General features: G+C 36.8%; 1 protein-coding gene across 7 annotated transcripts in view; it reads left to right on the top strand.

Moving 5' to 3' along the window:
- Positions 1-22,832, top strand: part of CCSER1 (coiled-coil serine rich protein 1) — a 755,676-nt gene that overhangs the window by 400,152 nt on the left and 332,692 nt on the right. For 6 of the 7 annotated variants that reach the window (XM_076336760.1, XM_076336758.1, XM_076336763.1 and 3 more), the window contains one exon: positions 16,891-16,974. The exons of the other annotated variant lie outside the window; for it this stretch is intronic. In XM_076336760.1, coding sequence (XP_076192875.1) covers positions 16,891-16,974 — 84 coding nt within the window. The remainder of the gene's footprint in view (positions 1-16,890; positions 16,975-22,832) is intronic. 7 annotated transcript variants of the gene reach the window in all.

Below are 22,832 nucleotides of genomic sequence, written 5' to 3' on the forward strand. Positions count from 1 at the left end.
GGTAAAGTATACAGCTCTTAATCATGCCTGACCCAGGTGTAATACAAGGATAAGGAGGATGAAGGTGTGCGAGAGCAATAACAAGCAAAAGAGAGAACTGAGTTATGATTGTGGCAACAAATGGAAAATAAAAAACTCAGAGTTTTATTCGGAGATTTTTCATTGTCCTTTTTGTTCAGCTTCCTCTTCTGTAAGATCGTAACAACAACCTGTGTCAGAAGACTTTTGTAAGACTTATTTTATGAGAACCGTGAGCCACAGTGCAATAGCAAGGACTGCCTTTAAGATAACAGCACACAGAACTGTACAGAAGACATCCCAGGAATCTGTGTGTTGGCTGTCTTTATTTCTTTTTGTTAACCCTCCATTTTTGATACTTATATGTACCACATTTACAATAGGAATGTGAAAATATCTGACAGCCAGATGCTGTCAGTCTCAGCGGTATCATACTCAACTAATAACCAGTGGGGCCGCTTGCCAAGGGAAATGTTGCAAAGTTCATGCAAAGGAGTGAGGTGCTTAGTGACACCTCTTTTCTTACAGAAGCAAAATAACAATGGACAGTTGCGCTGTTGTGTAATCAGAAAGAAACCCGCTCTTTTGCACTAGAAAATTCAAGAGTAACCAGGGATTTGTTTGTGAAAATTCGAGGAGAAAGAATGGCTTTGAGGTAGTGGGTGTTCGGAGTGGCTGAACAGCACAAGGCATGAAAAGACAATGGTATGTTTGAGATGACTTTAGAAGCAGGTTTTTTTTACCTTGTTTAATTACCTCATATATTGGGGGGGGGCGGGAATCTTGCATTATGCTATTCTAAAACCACCTGAAAATTATCTTAGAATGGAAAGAATTCCTATCACTAAAGATATGCTCAGCCATAATTTGCCATGCTTCATTATGACATACTATTGAGAAACTTTATTATCCATGATCTTATCAATGGCCAATTTAGACTATAGTTCCATCACTTTCTCCTGTTCATGAATAGAACAGGGGCATTTACAGGTATTCTTTTAACATTTGTATTAAAACAAATACCTAACTCTTGATAAGTTATAGAGCCTGATAATACTCAACAATATATTCAAAATACAGCTAATCAGGAATGTAGGGCTTAGGAAGATTTGCTGTTGCTTAGGGTGAAAGAGAGTGTAATTAAAATGGTGATAAGGTAGTCATGATTGTAAAAAATTACTGAGGTTACAGAGATTAGACCTTAAACCATTTGCGTAATGATGGAGAGACCTTGAACGCGAATATGTTCTAGGCCTTTAAATGTTAAAAAAGTGGATCCTAGAATGTAATCTTTTCTTCAGTGGGACTTTCGCAGACTGAACAAAACTCTTAAGCTAACCTTCCATTTCTCTCCATCCAAATCTACTATTATTTTACCTGGGGTTTTTTACCTGTTATCTACAAAAAATTTTTACCTGTTGTTCACCTGCAACTTACAGTTGTCAGGAAATGTGTGGAAATGTGTGTTTACTAATCTGGGGGTTGACTGGGAAAAGAGGCCCACATATTTCTGAAGAAATTCCAGTTACCAATTAACATTTTCATTAGAATATTTGAGTCATAGTTAATTTGCATTAGGATTTATTATCTGAGCAAACCTGACCTATTAAACCTTCTAAATCTATTACTGTCAGCTAATGTCATGATTACAGGAAGAGTACATGGTGTGCTATAGCAACACGGCTGTTCCACCAAATTTTTAAGGTGAAATCACCATTGTGCTGTTTATTGCTGAATTATTAGACATGATAAATTATTTTATGCTAACCACTCTCATGTCCATCTTTCTAATACTTTCCTTGTCATTCTAAGTGCCTTTAGCCTTACAGGCTAATGAAAGGTTCTCGTATCAAGTCTGATTACCACTCTAATGTTTTCCAGGCATGCTTGGTGATGAGCTTGGCATATGAAACAATTTCCTGCAGTAATAAAACTAATTAAAGTGGGCAGTCATCCCCACATCACTCTTTAATGAATTATAATGAGCTCATTAATCTATCCGGTCTCACTCACCACATCTATTGGCTAAGCTTCTCTGGGGGTATGTCAGGATAGAACTGTTGCCCAGGAAAAAATGGACACTGAAATGCATCTATTTTCCTTTTTTTGACAAAAAACCAAGAGACAGCAGAGGTCTGCTGTAAGTAGAATATGCTTTCTAATAATCAGAATGGGAAAGGGTATATAGCTAAGACCCTGTAACGGTGGCAAAGGAAGAATCATGCAGGAACTTAACTAGGTGTAATATTGCGCTGCAAGTGACAGCATAATTAATGCCTCTGTGGCACACACAATTAACTTAAAATATGACTTACAAATAATGTTTTAGTAACTGGATCTCTGGGAAACTGCCTAAGGAAAATAACATCAAGCTCGGTTTTGGCTGAGTTTCTTGGCATTTTTCTTTGTTCAAAATGAGCAGAGAAGAGGTTGCAAGGTTAGGCTTCCCAATTCTGTAATGACAAATATTAAAGAATTAAATGGTAAGATTTTTGAGAGGAAAGAGATGATTCATACGAATATCCATACAGAAGAACCACCTATTTTTCTTAGATTGTAACCCTGCAACTTTCCCCATCTGTAAAAGATCAAGTCTAGTAATAGCTAATCACAGCTACCCACTGGAGTTAACTAGTTCTTATTAGCATTTGGATGCTTTCAATTCAAATCCCACAGGCATAATTACAATGTTATTAGCAGGCAAATTAATCTTTAGTTTACCTCCCTTCATTTCAAGTATTTTAATATTAATAAAAAGTTCTGCAAAACGTATGTTCCAAGGATATGCGAAGAAGTTAAAGTAAATACGCTGTTCCAAAGCAGAAGCAGCAGCCATACTCAACAGTAAATTTCCATCGGTGTCTTCGCCACCGCAGACTCAGCGCTCTTTTCTCATTTGTAACAAAGAAACTTGCATGATGCTCTACTTGAAACAGGAATTCATTTTTATGCGAAGTACTGAGGCTTTGTTTCATTTTTCTGTAGAGAGAAAAAGTGCAGGCTGCTCTAAAATCTCAATAAGGTGGTGGTCAGGGCAGCCGCAGTAAACGCAGGTGACCCGGGTTCAAGTCCCTCTTGTGAGAGTGAGGAAGCACGGGCGTCTGTATCCACCTCCCCAGGGGTAACCTCAGCCACTGAGCTGGTGGGTAGGCAGCGGTGCAGGTTAATGGCTATTCTTGTAGCTCAACTTGATGAAAACATTTTGCCCCTGTAAGGTTCTTCAAAACTGATGAATTTTTATTCAAAATGTCAAGGGCTTTTTCTAATAAAATGAACACTTTAAAGCGAGAAGATATGTTTTTATAAAATCCCCAATTGGCTTCAGTCTTAAAGAAAAAGTGGTACACTTTGTAACTACTTGGTTACAAAGAAACAAACAAAAGATGTCTTTGCTTCATGGCCATTGTTGTTTCCCATGGTATCTTGGCATTACTAGCATTTTTGTTTGTTTCTTTTTACAGAGGAAAATTTTATAGAGACTGTCTGCCAAATTTATAGTGCTCCTAAATACATTCTTAGTTCATTTTTAGGAAAAGGAACGATATAGTTCAGGTTTCTTCTTGTATACACGATTTGTGTACTGGAAATAATTCTGATTTAACATGTGCAGTGTAGAGGGATCTAAGTATAAAAAACCAACCCAAACAAAACCCAATCCTTTCTATTTCTATATTATCTTATTGTATGCATAGAATTTGATTTCTGCTTGGCTTAGTGCAGTGATGTATCTCTATACATGTTAGCTCAGAAACAGGAAGAGCAGTTCTGTATTAGCATGTTGATTACGCCAATGAGTGTTGTACTAATTAGACTGTACTGTTTTCTGTACTGGCCAAACTAGGTAGATATTTATATTTGGTACTGTATTGTCTTATGAGACTTAAATTTTGTTGTATCTTTGTAATTGTCCTATGGCAGCAAAACTATCTTCTGATAGCTGACTTTTGTTTGTCTCAGTTATCTGACAAAGCCTTTTTTATTTTATTTTTGCTTAAAAGCTCATTAAGATAAAGATGTCTTTTCTTTTGCAATGATCGTAATGTCAGTCCAGAAATTAGATTTTCTATATGTATGCAAAGTTGGTGGTATTTAAAGATTGATATAGCTGCATAAAAACTAGCAGCAAAATGTCACATTGGTTGAACAAAGGTTTACTCTCAAATGAAAAATGCATTTTCATTTAAGGTCAGTAAATAATTGGGTATGCAGTTTGTGAGGGAGTCGCACTGAATGTATAGTTAAGTCTTTTTAGATTTTTTTTTATTTTATTTTTCCGTGACCACCTAGCTTGAACGTTGACATGCAAAATTCAGAATTCTCTTTTAGAGAATATAAGAAGCTGATGGAGATGTAACCACTCGAAGAGGAAAATAAAAGCAAACTATTTCATTGAAAGCATCAAAATAATGAGTAGCATGAGTAGTTTCAATAAAAATTAAACACAGCCAATTATCCCTTTGGTAAGATATATATTGAAAATGACATCCTTTCATTGCCATGAAATTTCCTCATATTTATTTATGTAAGTGAGAAGCCTAGTGGTTGACTTTATATTATACATCTATCTATACTCAGTGTGAAGTATGTTCACTGTAATTCAGAGTCTACTCTTGCCTACCTGGTAAGAATGGGTAAAACCTCAGTGGTTTTATAGAAGAAGTAGGTGTCCAAGACCTCCGTGTACTAAATGTCAGTAGGTGAAAGAGGGTATGTCAATAACTTGCAAAATTCCTCATCTAGAGAAACAAATTCAGCTGTGTTTAGCAACTGTGGTAAAGGCAGGAAACAATCTTCATGGTTTATATTTGCAAGTTTTACGTAAAGTATAGCAAGATGTTCTGAAATATCAAAATGAATTACTGATTTGCCCACCTGCTGTGTGTCATTTTGCTATTCACTCCTGTTTTATTTAATTGGTCAGTAATATTATATAGTTTGTTTATTGATATAATAATACATTTGATAGTCTATAAGCAGTAGCAAATTACAAGTATTATATATAGTTTAAGAGAGGACATCATGTTCTCCACAATACCCCTTAATGATACAAAAATAAATACAGTGTATCGTACTTCTGTACTCTCATTTTATCTAAATACGAGGGTCTTACTTTTCTGTGTTACCATTGTGGATCTAGGGAGCCTTTTGGAATAAATGGAATTAGACTGGTATGAAAGTACTCTGAGAATTGCCAAAGAAAAGCTATTATGTTTTGAGAATTTTTTATTTTTTTTTAATTTGACTGAATATGGCCATGGGTAGAGATGTCATTAGGCATTAACACAATTTTCGTGTTTACGTGGTGTCTCGTGTGATGTGAACAAAACAGTCCCTTTTGATAGGCACCAAGCTCAGGAAACCTGTCACCTGTTGCACGTTCTTCTGGGTACCCCAGGCAAATGCTTACCTCCCTTTTGTATGTCTGAATTTCCTACTCTGAAAAAAATAAAATGAAAGATTAAAAGGGAGTGGCATGGACCTCTTTATATGGAAGTATTTGGAATCTACAACTGAGAAGTACACGTAGTTCAAAATATTGTATATATGGGAATTTGGAGGTGGAAGGGGAAATAAGGAAGCAGTTTGTAATCCACTAAAGCGTAACAAAATTACCAAATTCACTATATTTAAAAATGCATGGTTAACTCAATACTTGCAGTATTCTTTTAATAACATAGGAACAAAAACATTGCACAGTGTAAAAAATACGCTTTTGAAAATGTGGTTTATCTTATGTGTTAAAAAGTAATTTTCAATCTACTCATCCTTTAATAGGTCCCCAATTAAGGGGGGGGGGGAATTGTGACCTTTTCAGAGGTACTAACTTATTACAATTTGATTCGGGCCACTGCTCCAGAACTTACTGTCTCTGGAAAGAAATTGTTTCAGATTGGGCATACAGAAATAGAACTCTACTGGATTTGATGCCTTTTTTGAAATTGTTGATCTTGGCACTAGTTTGATCTCATTCATAACATCAGAACTCCAGAATGCTTATGTTGGTCACTGAAATCACAACGATATTTAAACCAGAATGCAGCAATTTACACAGGATGATTAGCAGAATCAGGTAATGGGAAATTTCTAGGCATCTCTTTAAGTGATGAAATAAATATTGGTTCCTATAAACATTTACCAAAGAATGTGCAGACCCTTTGTAGTCTACTTAATAGTAAGCTTATTTTCATGCTTTTCTTTTTGTTGGGCACCTTAAAAGTCACTTGGATTTAAGGTGGTCTAAGTACAGTCAAAATCAAAGTTTTATTCAGAATTACAAATGGACTTGTGCCTACCTTCAAAATAGTACTGTTCTTTACATATGGCAGTGTGCTTAACATTTATTAGGTAATAGGTATTTTCTAAATCAGCTTTTTCCCCAGTCTGCCTACCAGAATAGAGGTGGTCTGCAGAATTAATAATTTTGGTCTCTTAATATAATAAAGTAGTAGTGGTCAAATGAAACTTTAGAGTTCAAAATAGTGAAGGAAACATTTAGGTTAATCTGGGGTAATTTTTTTTTTTCCAAAGTGTATTTGTGTATCCTCTGCTGTTCTGGTAGTCTATATGCTCTTTTGACACCTCTTTCCTTAGAAGTTGCATTTGTCTGTATAACATATTTCCCATTTTATACAAAGACAAAACATGTGATGCATGAAAAATTTCTATGTAAGTTCTTTCTCATGAAGACACCTTGCTTATATAAATTGAAGAATTTGTAGTATTTGTCCCTATTTAATCATTTTCTTAAAGACCTGGCAGAGAACCAGGTACCCTGCCACCGTGAGCTTTCATATTCTTCTCACTTCAACTCCAGACCTGCACTAAATGGTATTTAGCGGTAACTTGTATATCACTGTTAATTCTGTGAGTATTTGTTATTTGCACACATTATCCATGTGTGCAAACGTTTGTATTTTTGATCCTAAAAACTTTCCTGGAATTACACATTATTTTCATTATTATAACCTCAACCAGAGCTGGCCAGATCGCTTCCCCTTTCTTATTCTCTTGAGAGCAGTTAATAAGATTAATTCTGTCAATTCCTATGTGTTTGGGAGATCTAAAAATGTATTCATTGTTTTCCTCTCTCAATCATCCTGGTCAATCTAAAATTACTTTTGTTTGGATCCTAAAGAAAATCTTGACTTGACTTCAAAAATAGTAATTGGAAAATGTAAAAATATATTTTGTCTTTTGGTTGTTGTGCACAAGAGGTTTTTGTCACGTTTTTCCTCACAACTGGAAAAGCTGAAGTCACTATTAGTCACTTCTGTCTAAAATTTTCTTGTGATTCCAAGAAGCAGGAGAAAGAAAATTTTAAAGCATAAATGTTGAATTCAACATAAAATAATGGAAATGCTGTCACATTTTCAAGCTGATAGTAGAAGACTACAGTGGACTCAGGGGAGACTCCAACTTGGTGGCCTGTGCTGTGTTGGAGCCAGGAGGAACTTTGTTATTGATCTCCTCCCAGGGGAGCCAGGATCTGATTTGGGCTCAGTCTCCTTCCATTTAGAGAAGTGAGATTTTGTGTAGGGCATTATTTGCTAAACATGAAGAAATGCATTTACTGGCTTGGTGGTAAAGAAACTTTTACAAAAATGCAGCGGTTGGCAGATATTTTTACTTTACTTCTTGGCCTAAATGGTTTTATCATGCTACTTGGCAGAAAGAAACTGAGACATACCAGTGAAAAAGTGTCTGCATTTCAATTGTGAGTGAAATTATGTCTGTACAAGGTTATAGTTTTTTACGGATATTCTTTGACGTGAATCGGTCTATATCTACTACATGATTAAGGTTGTTTGCATGTAAGAGTGTGAAGGGGTTTTGGTTTTGCTGATAAGAAAAGGATATTTTTCCCTGATGATAATGAGAGTTAATAGGAGAATATTAAATTGCTGAACTTCATGTTTACAGTTTAATGTAAAAATAAAATAAGCAAGGCCAAAATACTAAAATAAACAACAAAACCCCCACCCTGATTATAAAAGGTTTTCTTCAAATTAAAAAGTGGCATGAGGTCTTCCAGAGAATTTGCAATGCTGAAAGATAATTGTTGTGTAGGGAACCACTCCTGGCTAATAAGGTTATTGTAAAAAAAGTAAATAAATGGTCTGTGTTTGTTTCCACATAAGTAGATACACCAGCAGGAATGGGGCAACTAGTCTGAGGAATAAGTCTTGAAATGTCAGCTGAAGATAACTGAGAATAAAATGGAATAATGTAGAATAAAAAAACTCTCACACCAGCTACTCATTCAAATATGCTAAAGAAACTGATATAAGAAATTGTTGAACTGCTAACTCTTGCCCATTTTCTGTTGCTTAAATCTTCTTAGCGAAATGACAGATAGAAATAAGATGCCAGGGTATGGGGTTTTGGGTTGTTTGTTTGTTTGTTTGTTTGTTTTGTTGTTTGGGTTTTTTCGAAGTTTTTTTAATCTGACTTTGTTACCCGGTAAATTAGTAGAAAGTGTTCTGGAAAATAGATTTAGTTGGCCCATGAATTAATATAATAAATGGGGAAGAGCAGACTTGACTTTCTGAGATTTTAATCATACCTCAGAAGTCTGCTGGAAGAGTCATCAGCAGTGTGAACAAGGATGATCCGTTTTGTGTAGTTAACTCAATTTCCAAAAAGCTTTCAACAAGGCCCTTCATCAAAGGCTTTTAAAAAATAAGAGGATGAGTGGGGTCTTCTCTTGGATTAATGGCAGATTAGATGTAGAGTACAGAAGATGTAAGTAGTCATTTATTAAAGGAAGAATTATACTTCCAGAAGGGTCCAGAATAATCAGAATTAAAATGCAGTGTGAAATTTTGCGGAAAGATTTCATCATACCAAAAGATTTAAAGATGAAAGGCCGTTGAGATTCAGTGTCAGCAGACACAAAGGAATACGCATGGGGAAGAACAAACCTATTTTTCTAAATGAGGAAAGAGATCTTTCAGACATGTGGATAGTTCCCTGAAAACACCAGCTTACTACTTAATCAAAATCAAAAAAAGTACATACAGTTGAGTAGTTATTCTTCTTGCAGGGCTCTTGATGAATAGATACAGGGACATTGTTCCCAAAGTCTGTTTATTCTGAAGTTTGTGACTATGATTTTAGTTTTACGGAAGGGTTTGTGATGGAATTTTTTCCCCTTCTACAGAAAATATAGAAGACACGGGGTTTTTCTATAAATCTGGGCCCTTAAGAATTATTTTGAAGAAGTACTTAAAAATGAATGCAACCCAAAATGTCATAGTGCAGGTGTGTGAATGGATGGCTAAGCCGCTGCTCGAGTGCTACGTGGAATCCTGATTACCCGCTTCAAATGAATGATATAGTACAACTAGAAAAGGTGGATCACAGGTTTTGCTCAGAGATACGGGGTGGCTTATGTAAGAAAGGAGGTTATATAGACAGTGATTCCCAAGCTTCAAACAGAGATGGCAGGAGTTGCGCAGTAAGCATGCAGACGTGTAAAACTATGGGAGACATGGGGAAGATGAGTAGGAAACACTCCTGTCTTTTCTTAGGTTAGGAACAATGACATTGTTTGGCAGTCTGTTTGAAACAAAAGGAAGGTTTGGGGGGTTGGGTTTTTTGTTTTGCTTGCTTGGTTTCTTTTCTTTTCATGAATGTAGAATTTATTTAGAGATATTACCAAAGGAGGCGTGGTACTGTGTATATGAATTCTGGCTCAGGAAGAGCCATAAGGAGACAGTAAATGGAGTGGTTATGTCAGGAAAAATACGCTTATGTGTTTGCTACACGTTTCCACTCCTGGCTGCTGTTCACGATTTCTGCAGGTTGAATACATCTTGGGCTTCACCTGGAATGATCATTCAGTTTTATGTTTTGCAGTTTATTGCTCAAGCTGCACTCCTTTAAACTCCATGCTTTTTATTATTGCTGCTGAAGAGAGTAAAAAAAGGCAAAAAACCCCCACCACATTGATTTGCTCAATCTGTATTTCACAGTTAACTGACAATTGGATTGCTATGAAGAAAACGTCGTTTATTTAGCTCTGTATTCATAAATGTCTGAGGTTAAAGTAGCATAGCCTACATAGTCTTTTTGAGTGTTACCTTCATAGTAAAATAGCAGTTGAATTCTAACATTCAAATGGATATAGCTGCCCTAAATTGTTCCAGTAAAATATTCATTGTCATATTCTATGTAATTGAACTTAGATAGAACATGGTATAGAATTGCGTAAGGTTTTATGAGGCTTAATCACCCTTATTTATCATTATAAGATCAGATCCTCTGCTACCCAAACTCCGTTTGATTTCATGATCAAGAAACGAAATACAGAGCTGTTCCTTTAGATAAGTCGTTTGAATGCTGTAGTTGCATTGAAAGAAGATGTACACAATGCTGTCTGTTTCTGATATGACCATAGCTTCCAAAGCTGATTCAGGATTTTATTGATTTGTTTTGTTCTTACTGTAAAGATACCCTGTAGTGAGACTGTGCTTGTGTTAAGTCAAGGGGGCTGTGGGAGGTCACTCTGTGTTGCCATGTTATGCTTTAACAGGAATTTCTGAAGCATGGACTTGCCCTCGCCCTTGTGCTGGGCTTGAGCAGCAGCTGGCACAGCAGTGTGACATGAGAAGCAGGCGAGTTAAGTATGACCATTGCCTGCGGTCGGTGGCCTCTCTTTGGGAGCATTGTCAGGACTCCAGCAAGACTAACCGGACTGGCACAGCACCAAAACAACAGATGAGCCGAAGAAGCAAAATCAATGTGCTTTGCACATGTGAAGAATTGCAGCCAGCCAATTCATATCTCTCTTGGTGTGATTGAAAGGAATTGATATGACAGAAATAAATTGATACAGTATGTAGAGCTAGAGTGAACACAGAAAGGGAAAATAAAACACTGGAAAGTCATACCGTGTCTTGGTGTAAATACGGTATCATGGTGTAAATACATCAGGGGACCATCTCTCAAAGATGGACCAGTGACTTCATTTTGACACCTGAAACAAATAATGCAGTCTCAGGTTCTCTGCCTCATGTTAAGATCATTAAGACTGTCATTAAAACAACAACAACAACAACAACAATAATAATAATAATAGTAATAACCAATACAACTATTAATGATCTGACAAAAACCCATTTCTGAAAACACAGTCTGTAATGTCCAGAAGTCTACTCACATGAATTATCTCAAATATCTAGATGCTTTTCCTTTTAATAAAAGTGTGTGTGTCATGATACATGTTAACCCAAGTGGGGTCCCAGTTCAGAGATAGATAATGGTGCTTCTCTACAACTTGCCAGTAAGATCCACAAAAGTATTTAGTGTTTTTCAGATGCCAGGTAGTATAAAGTGAACCGTAAAAGACATCCGTAACCCTGTACATAGTCTAGACTCCTTCACTGCTGGCATAAAAATCCTGTACATGTTAAAATAACCTGTGTTTTTCTGAATGTTCTAGATAGTTATCCAGAAATTTATTAATTTTGCTATATGAATCTGCTGCGTAACTGAAAGGAAGCTTCAACTATTATGGCATTTATGTAGCTTTCTGAACCTGATACTCAGTTTTAAATTTCTTAGTTTGGTTTGTTCCAGGATGATATTTTTAAAGAATCTACAACCTAAGTAATTGCTGATTTTTGCATTACCCTAAGTTGGTAAACAATCTGCTTAGCATTGGAAATTCAGCACATTTATCAAATGAGTTTTATAAAATTCTAATTTCATGGTACTATTTTGGCAGCATATTCTGTTTAGTATCAAAGTAAAATTGCAGTAAATTTATCTTCCATAATACTTGGTTAGTTCTATTTATAGCGCTTTGATTACAGTAAGCACAATATGCCTATTTGTTCTGAAGTATGAAGAGGTATAAAGTAAGTTTTCAAAATGGAAGTGATTATGCTTTTTGGCCCTTATGCATAACCTGCTGCAGCTGTCTCCACACACGCAGTACAATTTGTCATCTTGTGACCTGATCTGATGAGAAACAGATTTGCTATCATGTTTAGCATTTTCCCAGATGGACAGAATTAAACTAAAATAGGAAGATACTAGCACTGAGACATAGCAATCACTGTCATAGACTACAACTGAAAATAAGTAAAAGGGTGATAATTTGAAGAAGTACAAAGATGATAATTTGAAGAACGTTCTGACCATAAACATGTACAATAATAACAGCAGATCCATAGTGAATATACAGTTAAATCCTGGACTTTTTTACAATATCAGAGAATATAAGTGAGGAAAATACGATGGACACTTTGCACACAGCTGCTTTTGCATTTTCAAGAAGTACACCTGGAATTTAGACTACAAACATTTTTGATTACCTCCATTTAATAAAAGAAAGTAGTTTGAAGATGCAGCATTTTATTTACAGAGCATGCTGTGTCTAACAGTTCTCTTTAAGAATAAGCTGTTAATTGACTTCTCTTTTTATCAAGTATTTGCAGAGTCTTGGACAAGCCTGTTATGAACATGCTCCCTACAACAGAGAGCAGAATTCTTATCCTTTTTTTTTCATAATGAGATCATGAACAACATTCATAAAAATAATGAGAATATCATTACAATATCTAATACTGTATGTAATACGTAGTACGTATAATTTATTAAACTCAACAAAATGGCCTGAAAGCTGTAGTGTATAAAGGTAGCTTATGAACACATGCGTAGAGCATGTGATTCAGTTATTTGGAGTGTTGACTAGTGTTTTCATAGCATCAATGTTCTCATTGGACTGATAGCCTTGATAAAATATACAGGTATAAACTCATTTTGCAGAATGGTAAGGAACCAGAGTGTCCAAGGATATTGATTTAGTAACTGGAAATGGTAAATGTTACCTAGCAGAATTTTAAATCTGTGGTCATTTAATTGATTCTGGTTGGCACTTGAACTCAGCTATACTTATATGCCAATCTGTTATTCTCTTACACTCTATAAATATTACAAGGGCTGCAAAAACATGAGAAATATTTTGTGTACATGATCTTAACTAGTATTATAAATAAGCTTATCTTTCTAAACATAAGAATACATGGGTCAAGTATCTACTGGAATGTGGGGATAATGAAGAGCCTGAATTACGCAGCCCCAGAGTATTCAAAGTTATATTAGAAAGCCCTACTTTATGGGGGGAAAAGTTTCTTCCAGCTTTGTAATTACAGTGTAGACTCAGAATACACTGATTGCACGCTCTGCTAAAAGCAGGCCATCCTTTTCAAGTCCCTTCCTCTTTGATGTCTGTTGTTGTGACAATTCCAGGGAATTCTGGTTTTCAGGTAGTTTCTTTTTTACTATAAATTGCTATTGGACTGTGTCTCCTCTTCCTCATTCACCTTGAGAAGCTTTTCTCAACAAACTTCTTGGTCTTTCCATAGCAGCCTTGCACTGTACTACAGTTTCACAGTAGGTAATGAAACATTTCAAGCCTCCTAAGGAGTAAAGGTGATCTATTTCAGAATTCACACTGTCTGATATGCATTGCTGTTTGCCCCTGGACTAATAAATAACCCAGCATTCCACCAGCTTTTCCTGCCCCCGCACCTTTCAGTGGGATGCTGCTTCTTTGGTATCCTCCACACAAGCCTTCACTGACATATTTCGGCTCTTGCACAAGAATGGGATTTTTTTGAGCCTTCTCTCCTTCCCTAGCTTTCAGTAGTTACTTTCTGGAAGAACTGTATTCACCGTTTTGGCAACAGATAGTTGGTTCTATAACATTTTTTATTCTGTTACTACTACATTCAGACAGATGTATGGGATATTGAAATTACCCAAGCCTTTCTGCAGTCGAATACTTTTTTCTCTTTTATTCCTGTATGGTATTTTCTTTCTTCTATTCATGTTCTCAGTTGGTATTATAGCAGAAATGTCCTCAAAATATAATAGAAACAGAAGAAGCACCAAGCACCATTTGTCTTGCATTTGCAGAACAAATGATGCCTGTGCAGATACCATGCAGCAAAATGGTATTATAAAATCCTAATTCTACACTGTGTTCAACAAGAAAAAGAGCTCTCTGCTGCTTGCAAACCCAGTGTGGTGTAAAGTGGATGGAATATAGACTGTTTATTATTACTTCTTTTACTAAACAATAACATAAAAATGTGGGAATTGCTAGCATTTCTCTTTTACTAGACATTTCTGGGTAACTCCTGCATACACATTGATGTACCTGCATAGCAAGTTGCAGGGAAGACCTTGTCTAAGGACAGTTCTTGCTGAGATGCTTGGGTGCAGATGAAGTCTTCTGTTTGGTGGCAATGATTGTATCACCTGCATTCTGCAGTTAAGTTTACCTAACTGCTGCTAGCTTAGCTTAATACTGAAAATTATTTGAGCGAGGGGTGGAAACGATAGGTACTCTTTTCTCTAAAGCTGGCAAATGCATGAAGGGTATGGGTCCAACCCTCGTATCATAGTCCCGAGTATCCCAGCACAGTGGGTCCCCCAGAAATTGCAGGACACGCTTTTACTAAGCTGCAGTGGTCCGCATAGGAGCTGATAATGTGGAGTATTGATTTACAAGAATCATGTCACAGTGGCACATGTTAATCAGTTTCACTGGTATGTGGCAAGACAAGGGAAAAATTACCTTAGCGCTAGATTTTTTTCTCCAAACTGTAATGACAGTTATGGTCTATGAGAAAATTCTTGCATGGAATATAGAAGCTGAGTGCCTGAAGAACTGCGCTGCGCAGGAGAGGTCTGTCCCTTGTGTGGATGAGGAATATCCAGCTGGGTGCATGACTGCTTTTTGCCGGGAGAGGTGCACCGTGATTTTTAAGTCTTTGGAAGCTCTGGGAGGCAAAACCTTTCTTCAAGCTCTCACTAGTCCAAGGGAGGCCTGCATTGCCTCTTAGGCAATACCTAGTGCCAAAGCTCATCTCAAAAGTCTTTCCTGCTCTAGTTACCATACGCTATTACAGGCTTCATTGCTGTATTTGCTTTGCATGCTTTTTAAAAGCTATTTTTGTAATAGTCTTGATTATGGGACCTTGTTGTTTTCCTTCTTCCACTGTGCATTCCACTAACCTTTTTTTTTTTTTAAGTTAAAAAGGGGAAAATAGCAGATAGCAGCAATGTGAAACTGTGCTGACAAAAGGAACTCAGAATAATGTAACTAGAAATTGAGGTACAATAGCTAATGCCACATCATTTTTAAAACAATTTTTTTAAAATAAAGACCTCACTGATAAAATAATAGTGAAGTTCTTGATACTTTAAACTATATTTTTTATAAGCAGATATTTTTGCTAACTAAAATGTTAAATACGTACTAATAACATATTGTGTGCTGAGGCCTGTATTCTGGGATGTATTAGTATTTTATTTGCAGCTAACATTCCTAAACAGTGATCTATTAGTAGGTATTAAGAGTGTAATGCTGCTATACCTTATAGCAAAGAAAAATTCCTGTGAGTTTTTCCCTAAAGGAGATGGTGCAAGTCCCAGCTTCTTTTCTAAATTTGAATCTTTCATAAGATCTGTACAGCGTACTGAAGTAGTATGTAAGCAGGTCCATTATGTCTGCCAGAAATGGGGTATCTCTTTTTACTGTAGTTGTAAATATTTGTGGTTTTACGTGTGAGGAATGTCTTGTTTCTTTTTCACATTCTGTTCAAGCAGATGATGAGCAATATAATTACTTTGAAAGGTAACTATTATAACTGAACATTTAACTGAGGAAAATGGACTTCACACTCTTTTTTTTGTCTCATATTTGTGTGTTCATTTGGAGTTGCAAACACATTAGTACAGAGAGAGTTCAAGTTTATCACAGCGGTTGATAACCTTTTGAACCCCTGAGCTCTTCATGGTCTAAATAAATTCTACCTTTTGTACTTGTTATCATCTGTTAGCTAGAGGCCCAATTTTCTTATTTTTAAACTAAGGATGAAAGTCTTGTGCAAGTATCATTGTATTCCCAAAAGTTTTCTTGTTGTATGGCTCATTTTTTGGGGGAAAATAACGATACTCCAAACCAGTAAATTTCCCAAACTTTGTAAATATGTCTCTGTACTAGAAAGATGTGAAGATACAGTGCTTCGTTTATAGTTGTATGACCAGCCAGTTGGCTGGTTAGTTTCTTGGTTTTTTTTTTTTTCCTTCAACATTTCAGTCTTTTCATTTGAGTTTCTCCTCTTGGATGTTTATCAGAACAACATAAAAATATGTGATTGACATTTCATCTCCAAATAAGGTATTTAGACTTACATGAACTCACAAAATTTCCTGGGGGCAGCTTGCAGACTGCCTCATGGACCTGGGTTTGGCTACAGTTTTAGCTATTACGTTCGTTTTCATGCAAGTTAAATTGAGTTATAGTCAATGGTTATATCGCTAAGTGGTAACTATTTTCTTTCCTCCACCCTGTTAATACCAGAATTGCTGCTGTTTTGGCTGACATGGGACAAAAGATGTATGCATGGGAAGGGTGCTTTACTTTTCCTGTGAATGTCTGTTGTGCTTTCTTTTTCATCCTCTCCAAGATCAAGAGCTCCACAAGAATGCTTCTAAATTGATATTTCTCTAATGTTGTTTTGTATGAGTAAAATTATAACATTTCATAGCTGTTCCTTAACTGAAAAGGAATGACCTGATAGGATCTTCAGTAAAAAGGCGTAGAAGATTCAGAAAACAATGAAATGGACTTCCATGCAGGGAGCTATTCACATTTCTATGTAATGTCTTTGAATCCATTAATTTGTTTATGCTGCAACTTAGAATATGTTATTGAAAATACCACACATGACAAAGGCGAATTGAGTTTCGTTACTTGGATGTAATTATCTCACACTATGTGAAACAGCCTTTTGTCAAGAGCAAAGTAAAAGCGTTAAGCCTATTATAAGATCTCTTTTGATGTTTTTGTAGGATGGAATAAAAGATGAATGCTCAGTGCTGAAGCTGCAGCTGAAGGAGAGAGATGAACTCATAGCCCAACTTCGTGAGGAGCTGGTAAGCAGGAGAAGCAATTGTTTTTTTAAGTTCATTTACCTGATAATGTCACTCATGGAGACCAGAAACTAAAGAAATACAATTTCACACCTGCTACAGAATAGCTAGCCTAAGGCTATGTTAATCATTCAGATAAACACTGATAACACTGTCTAGATTTCTAGGGACTTGTCAGCCTCTGAAGTGGCTACTATCTGGATGCACTGCTAGTAGAAGTTTCTCTTAAAAGATTGTGTTGACAGTCGTCTTGCAGTATCAAAGAGGCAGAGAAGTAGCACAGCACTGTATGCATATGGCAGAAATCTTGAAGGGCCGTGCACTTGTCCTGATGAATTGTGAATACTTCTCCCATGAGCTGCTCTTCACATCCACAAGATTGTTCAGTAGAAAATGAAATACTTTTTTCTCCATAATAGATGTATTTTAAATTAAATAAAACAATAAATATTCTCACGCTTGCTGAACCTTTCCTTTCCTTCCGTATTTTTCCTGAGGTAAAATATGTGATATAGCAATTAAAAAAACCTAAACACATGAAAATGCATTTTATTGTCCTATTAAGACTGTGCTAACATAATTTTGAAATTCCATTTTTGATGGAACATGATTAAAACATGTATGTCTTCAGTAGTCTTAATTAAAGGAGACGGATTTTTCCACCTCCTCTCTCACAAACAGAGAACTTAAAGACTCTGCAGAGAAAACATGTAGGGTCACCACATTCAGGAAGGTGTTCAGCACGTACGTTGCTTCCATGGAAGTTGCAGGTGTGCAGGCACCTAAGATTTTGTATAAGCACCCTTTGTGAGGTGAGGTTGTTTCCTTAATTAGACCTTAATATCCGATCTAGCTCAGGGGCTTTTTGTGCCTCTCTGTCTCATGCCTGGTGGCTAGCTCAGAACCTGGACAGAATGAATTCAGGTCCACCCATTACTGCATCTTTTATATACTAACCAAAAACGCCAGTATATTTTTACACCAGCACAAATAGCTAGGTTTCAAGTTGCATGGGAAAAATGTAATGCTGCTCAAGGATGAAAGATTCCTTTGCTATATTAACATCTGCAAAATACATACAAGTCATCAATATTCTTTGTTTCATATTTGACTACATTAAGAAATGATGTATGATGTAATTATTATCTAAAATTAAATGACAAAATGGGACACAGGGAACATCAAGCTTCTGCACAGTCCTGGAGCATTAATTTTATATCAGTCTAGTTCAGAACATACGCTATTTAACTGGTCGACAGTTTTGTCAGTGTAAAATTATCCTGTATTGATACAGTGAGCTGTAGCTCATTTGCTGTTAACTGTTGTCAAAGTTCATCTGTATATATGTCAGTTGCAGAAGAAAGTCCCACAGGGAATTTAGTTCTCCTCATAATAGACAGAAAAGTACATCTTCCTAGGGTCATGAAATAAGGATTTCCATATGAGTGAAAATAAGTATCATGGATTTAATCCATGAGTAACTGACTTCAGTTTTGATACTCTAGGACTTGTAAAAGGGTACAGGTGGGAGCACATTTAGTCATTTGAAATTAAGTTTTGAAAGGACTCAGTATATCTCATTTACTTCTATTGAACTAAATAAAGCCAGATTGGGAGATGACTATGACAGAAGCTGGACTTAAGGTTATGAACCCTACTTAAAAAAAGTAGTGGATGCCCACAGGATTGGAAAAAAGGATTGTTGTGCGTACACATGACCATCAGTGTATTTTTTAACCTCTACTGTGTATTGTCCTGCAGTACTATTTATCTGTAAAAAGTTGGGGTTTTATTTTGTTTAAGGGTGTAGTGTTGTAAGAACTGCCAGGATTTCTAGAGCAGCTAGAATTAAAGTCACAGGCTAGTAAAAGAGCTCAGTAAAAAAACACTTAGAACTTGTGCCAGAACTGAACATTTTGACAATCTTCTGGAAACAAAGCGACTGTATTGCTTTGCCAGCATCCATGGGATCACTAAACTAAAGTCTACTTGTCAAAGGACCTCAGCAATCGAACAGGGGAAACACCAACTCAGCTTAGGCTTCTCTGAAGTTAGGCAGCTATGGAGCAGCTCTTTTCAACCACAGTTTTGATCTTAAGCATCTAAAAAGCCCCGATATACTTATAGTGAGCCCCTGTTGTTTCCCTCAGGCCTGTAACGAGCCTGTATGAGGCTGAGGATGCAACTTGAAGTCCTCTGAAGACCAGCAGGGCTCCGGTCCCTCTGGCCACCACCTCTTGCACTGCACATCCAGCGTCCTCTTCATGGAGGTGCCCTGGGCCCTGCCACTACAGCACTGCTAAATATTGAGGCACACCAAAAGATACACCCGGGGTTCCCATTCTCTGGTTTGCTCTGGGGCTTTTTGCAGGGCCTCAGGCCCTTGCGGAAAGCCCCTGCTGCAGCTTCGCTCGCTGTCCTGCTGGCTAAGGAAGCCACTCCAGGTGCCGGGCAGTTGTTGCGATCCCCTTTTTTGCATTTCTCTGCTTTCCCAATGAGAGCTTCATGCTGTTTGCTCCTCATTGCTGAGGTGCTTTAAGGAGCTGCATGTGGTAGACTGTTCAGGGAAAGTAAGCTCTTTTTAGAGCTGTTAAAAATGAAGTAAATTTGAAATGATCGCTAGAAAATGCTGATAAAAATGTTTTCTTCACTTACATAAAATCAGCCAAAAATTGATGCAAAGCATGCTTTAATATTCTGCAAATCCTATGGTTATTTATGTGTCTGTAAGACTAAATATTAGGAAAGTGAATGTTTATAAGAGATAAGTAGAACAGTAATTTTTGGCTAATGAAAGTGTATGCCTTTTCACTTAGCTACAATATATTGTGACATAGCACTTGATGGATAACTACCATTTTTATTCTTCTGTCTTAGGGCAACCCATGTTCAGAACATTGTCATTCTGAATACAGAAATTTAACAGTTGTAAATACAACCTGCCTGTCTTAAAATCCTGGCATTATTACGTTAATTCAGAGATAGCACTTTAACATAAAAATCAACTTGAGTGGGAGTCGGTTTTGTACTTCTTGAGAGACGTATATGAAAGTCTGTACTTTTGTTGTGGTTTTCCATTAAGTTGGATGCTTGCATGTAGGTTTAAAACACCTGGTTAGTTAGTTTTTCTGCAGAACTCTGCAACTAACCTAAAGCGTACTTCAGGTAAATTTTGGCTCTTCAGAAGCTTTTGTTTCTGTCTTTTCTCTAGTTTTTCTAGAGTTTTCTAGTAGTCTTCCCCTCCTGCCTTTGATCTTTTTAATTTTCAAATACTGTTTAAAAAGTATTTCTACCATATTTGAGTGCATTATGAAGGAGACCTTTAACAGAGCTGATGGTGGAAAACATTGATGGAGTGCGAGCTGACCTGCTGTAAATTGATGAAGCTGCAGAGCACCTGCAACTGTTCTCTCTCCTAATTGCTATCTAGCTCTTGAAGGGAGAAAAGGGTAAATCTTTGAGGAATGAAAATAGGGGTTTAGATGTTCAGCTACAAGACCCAGGTACAAAAGATAAAATGCAAGGAGCCCTCACCTATCTCTGAGCAAACAAAGAAGAACTTAGAAAAGTAGTCCCTCGCCAGTTTTTTTGGTTTGTTCTCTTTTTGATGATAATGTTGGATTGACTCCCTTGGTCACCAGAAGTGTGTCTGTCATCTTTGGAGGAATAAATATAGGTAGACACAGCAGTGGAATTAATTCTTCTGTTCTCTTATTATCTCCTGAAAAATACCTGTTTCAGGAATTGTAGGAGAGTTTGGCTTCCAAGATGTCAGGCATCCAAAACTGCTCTAAAGTTCTTTGGAAATGGTGAACCTGAGCAGGAACTTAAAATTTGGGTTCAAAGCATTGCTTTGTCTTAGTGCTGTACTCGTTCGTGAAAATATCTTCTTACCCAGACAATCAAAGAAATGAAGTGAGTCCATTCTGCAGGGTTTGGTAAAAGGAGTCATTTGCTTGCTCTTGTTCTCTTTTTCCCCCTAAAATAAAAAAAAATAAATTAAAGTCTCAGTTTTCATTGGACACAGAAAGATGTTTGAAACCTCAACTGTCTCCTACCAAGCTCTACCCTGAAACTGCATCTATGCGTACCTTTTACAAATCAATCTTTTTCCGCTGCAGCGTGAGCACTTAGGATGACTTTAAGCAGAAAATATTTTCAGGGTATAGTGGCAAAAATAATGGAGTGCTGCTTACAGTAACATTTATTCTACTGCTGTCACTGGTACAGCGGCATTAACACTGAAAAATGAGCGTTAACAACATTATCCTTTCAACCTTGATGTCCCTGTGTAACTTGAGTCATGTGTTGTCCCATCGAAATGAAAAATGTAGTGAGGCGGTTTGGGTGGATTGTGAGTGGAACTGGAGGCAAAATTAGGTTAGGAAATGAATCCCCCTTATAGCCCAGCTGGTGGAGGTATTTTTCTGCTGTGGAGGTGGCTCTTTATCAAATGTTAGACTTTACATTTATGGAATGGCTAGGTACAGTGCTAGCTAAGTGAGCTTTACCTCAAGCTGTAGAAATTAATGCTTTAGGACTAGATATTCTAGAATCAGCTCAACAAAACATAACTGCTCTTTGTTTTTGTTTTATCTTTGCAAATTGTAAACAAGTTCTACTTCCTCATCCAAAACCTATGTTAAATTATTTGGGGGGGGGGACGGGACGGGACAGGTTTGTGGTGTTTGGTGGGGGGAGTTGGTGGGGTTGTTTTGAGTTTTTTGGGTCGTCCCCCCCCCCCAAATAGAGTGTATTCCTGGAGGGCAGAAAGATGGCAAGCTTAGCTCTTTCCTGTAGGTTGATTTCAATAATGGGCAATTAGCCAATTGCTGCAGTTTTGAAGTACTGTGAAGATGAGTACTTGTTATCCAGCTTTGAAGTGTAACAGAAAGCCTGAGATGCACTTAAATCCTACTGATGAACTGTTTATGAAAGACACTCGGGTTAAGTATAAAAATCACCTCGAAATGTAGTTACGCCAATATAGATGCCTTGAATTTGTACAGTCCTAGAATCACAACTTGTTTTGACAGGCTAAGAGTGAGATTTGGATAAATAAATTAATGAAGTCATGGTGAATACCACTTTTCGAATTGTTAGGAAAAAGAAATTTTGATTAGTCCACTCTATTTTCAAAATTTTAAAAAAGTCACCCTTGAAATTTTAAAGAAATGAGGTAATTCCTATTTGAAAAGAATAATAGTCCTTATACTAAAAAATAAAAAATTTCTAGATTAATTTTTACACTGAGTACCCACTTGCTCTACATTCTGCTGGTTTGTAGTATTATTTTATGAGGGGATATTACAGACCCATGGGTGATTTACATAAGAACAGGCAGTTGTAAGTACTTTCAAATCCTCTTTCTTCCTCATATTTAGGAAACATTAGGAGCAGAAAAGAAACAGATTAGGTGTACTTAAACATTATTAAAGTGTCAGGCTTCTTTCCCTCCTTTTTACAGGAGAATTAATTGCAGGTATTCCAGAAAAGGCTTATCTGAGCTGTAATTACTCTCTGAGTCAGTTCCACGAGACAGACATGGAGTGTGAAAGTGTCAATATCCTATGACAGACAATGGGGATTAGGCTCCGATTCCTTGTCTACGCCAGTCCCTTGATGAGAAGCTGCCAGTCAGATAGGATCTTTAATATTCCTTGGCACTTATGGAGGTGATTCTGCATATGAGTTTAAGTCCCTATCACAAACCGTTGTCATATCATAGTGTTTGGCATAGATAAACGATTATGTCATTGGCATAGAATAGTGTCTTCCTGGTCTCACTGAGGTTCTGCTCCCGAGCATTTCATCAAAATAACACTGCAGAAATGAGCAAATCTGAAATACAGAATGTGTCC

The sequence above is a fragment of the Aptenodytes patagonicus genome, chromosome 4, assembly GCF_965638725.1.
Source record: "Aptenodytes patagonicus chromosome 4, bAptPat1.pri.cur, whole genome shotgun sequence".
NCBI lineage: Eukaryota > Metazoa > Chordata > Aves > Sphenisciformes > Spheniscidae > Aptenodytes > Aptenodytes patagonicus.